Source organism: Babylonia areolata, chromosome 35 (assembly GCF_041734735.1).
Source record: "Babylonia areolata isolate BAREFJ2019XMU chromosome 35, ASM4173473v1, whole genome shotgun sequence".
NCBI lineage: Eukaryota > Metazoa > Mollusca > Gastropoda > Neogastropoda > Buccinidae > Babylonia > Babylonia areolata.
In genome coordinates this window covers 8,201,856-8,204,355 of record NC_134910.1, presented here as the reverse complement: position 1 = coordinate 8,204,355, position 2,500 = coordinate 8,201,856, and the positions used below count along the sequence as shown (strand labels likewise).

Below are 2,500 nucleotides of genomic sequence, written 5' to 3'. Positions count from 1 at the left end.
CAGACGACCCATTTGTTAGGGTTAGGAAAAAAAAAATCGCCAAAAATACAAAATATAAGGTAACTGAATGAAACTCACTGTACTTGACCCACTGACCCCTCTCCTCATGTTGTGTGAACACCCACCCCCCTCCCTCTTCACTGCTCTCAGAAGCTGAGTCACTGTCAGTACCTACTTGCTGGTAGCTTTCTTCACTGCAGATACTTTATTCAACGTCTTCATCATCCTCATTGATGTCGAAACCTTCAGTTTGAAGCATTTCAATCACTTCAGCAGTGGTAAAAGCCGCTGTCATGATGTAGTTTGCTCCAAAAATGTCCACTTGTATCGCCTGCAATGCCATTTTCGATACGTATGCAGATTAGCTTGTCGTGTGGGGTCCTGAACTCGCTGGCTCGCTGTGGAGTGTGTTGTTACGAAATCTCATGAAGAAACTTCCCATTTGACCCTTGACACATTCACAATGCCCGGTGTAGCTGCGATTATTATACTACCCCATGAGGAAAACATGGAAAAAAATTTTAATTGTCGAAACCACGACGGACGAAACGCTACCTTACGTCAGGAACGCTACAGCGTTCCATCGTCCGGAGTGAGTTAACATACGTGCATCCAAGCCACCACTACACCCATTCCCGCCCCCACCACCCCCTCTCCGCAACCTCCAACAAACCACACACACACAACCCACACATGCACACACACACAAATATTGTAATCCTCAGAAACACACACATATCACCCAAACCACAAACACACAGACATAAACAAACAAACCCCAACCCCAAGGAACCCTCCCCCCCCCCTCCAAAAAGAACCCCCTGTCCCCCAAGAGCCCTTTCCCTCACACCCCCTCCCCTCCCCCCCCTCCCCCACCTCGCCACACACACTCACTGATGAGGAGTTCCAATATAGCCCTGTAGGCCACATGCCTCATGTGACGGTCGTGTTCTTCTTCGGTCTGCTCTGCCCACCTTGCCCTGTGCATCACACACTGACACATCACACACTGTTTCACACAGTCACACAGTCACACACTGACACAGTCACACACTGACACAGTCACACACTGTTCACACACTGACACAGTCACACACTGTTCACACAGTCACACACTGTTTCACACACTGACACAGTAACACACTGTTCACACACTGACACAGTCACACACTGACACAGTCACACACACTGTTTCACACACTGACACAGTCACACACTGTTCACTGTTTACACACTGACACAGTCACACACTGTTTTACACACTGACACAGTCACACATTGTTACATCACACTCTGTTCACACACTGACACAGTCACACACTGTTCATCACACAGTTGCACAATCACACACTGACACAGTCACACACTGTTCACACACTGACACAGTCACACACTGTTTCACACACTGACAGTCACACAGTTTCACACACTGACACAGTCACACACTGTTCACACACTGACACAGTCACACACAGTTCACACACTGACACAGTCACACACTGTTCACACACACTGACACAGTAACACACTGTTCACACACTGACACAGTCACACACACACACTGACACACACACACTGTTCACACACTGACACAGTGACACACTGACACAGTCACACACTGTTCACACACTGACAGTCACACAATGTTCACACACTGACACAGTAGTCACATACTGTTCACATGTCACATCAAGAACTGTTCACACACCTCAAGTGTGTGTGTGTGTGTGTGTGTGTGTTCTTGTGTGTCTTGTTTCTGATTGACATGCTATTGTAAAGCGTTTTGTGAGGTTTGAAAGTGCTATACTATCACAAAAACGTGCTATCATTATCATTGTCATTATCATCGTCACTGTTGTTGTTGTTATCATTAGTATCATTATCAATATCATTGTTATCGTTATCATTCTTATTACTACAACTACTATTATCAATATGATTATTATCATTGTCATTCTTCTCCTTTATCTTCTTCTTTTTTTCATATTATTATCATCATTATCATTCAGATCCAGCAAATAGTGGTAACTCTCTCCATTCACAAGGTACACAACTTCAAGTCAGTGCTGCTTACGCTACCGATTCAGCTAGCACACAGGTAAATAAAAGGTACATTGGAACAAACTCAGACACTTTCTCAAAAAGGAAGCGCCGGGCCTGTCCTTATACCGATCATTTGACATGTGCACACAGCAGCAAAGACAGAAGAAATGTGCAAACACAAATTAGCTTTTATTCAAGACTGGCATAGCCTCTTCAATCCTGAATAAGCCACACAGAACACATGGACAATAAAGAACAAACACATGGTTGCCTCGGTGGTTTTTCAATTGGAAATTATCAAATAATGAGGCCAGGAGATGAAATGATTAACAAATAGTAAAGAGTGGTAATTCTCTCCATTCACAAGGTACACAACTTCAAGTCAGTCACACACTGGCTATGCCAGTCTTGAATAAAAGCTAATTTGCATTTGCACATTTCTTCTGTCTTTGCTGCT

The 2,500-nt window shown here is 44.3% G+C and overlaps 1 protein-coding gene across 1 annotated transcript in view; it reads right to left on the bottom strand.

Annotated features, from left to right (window-relative positions):
* LOC143277871 (uncharacterized) overlaps positions 1 to 2,500 on the bottom strand; it is a 23,280-nt gene that overhangs the window by 8,406 nt on the left and 12,374 nt on the right. The window contains exon 7 of the mRNA XM_076582810.1: positions 895 to 980. Coding sequence (XP_076438925.1) covers positions 895 to 980 — 86 coding nt within the window. The remainder of the gene's footprint in view (positions 1 to 894; positions 981 to 2,500) is intronic.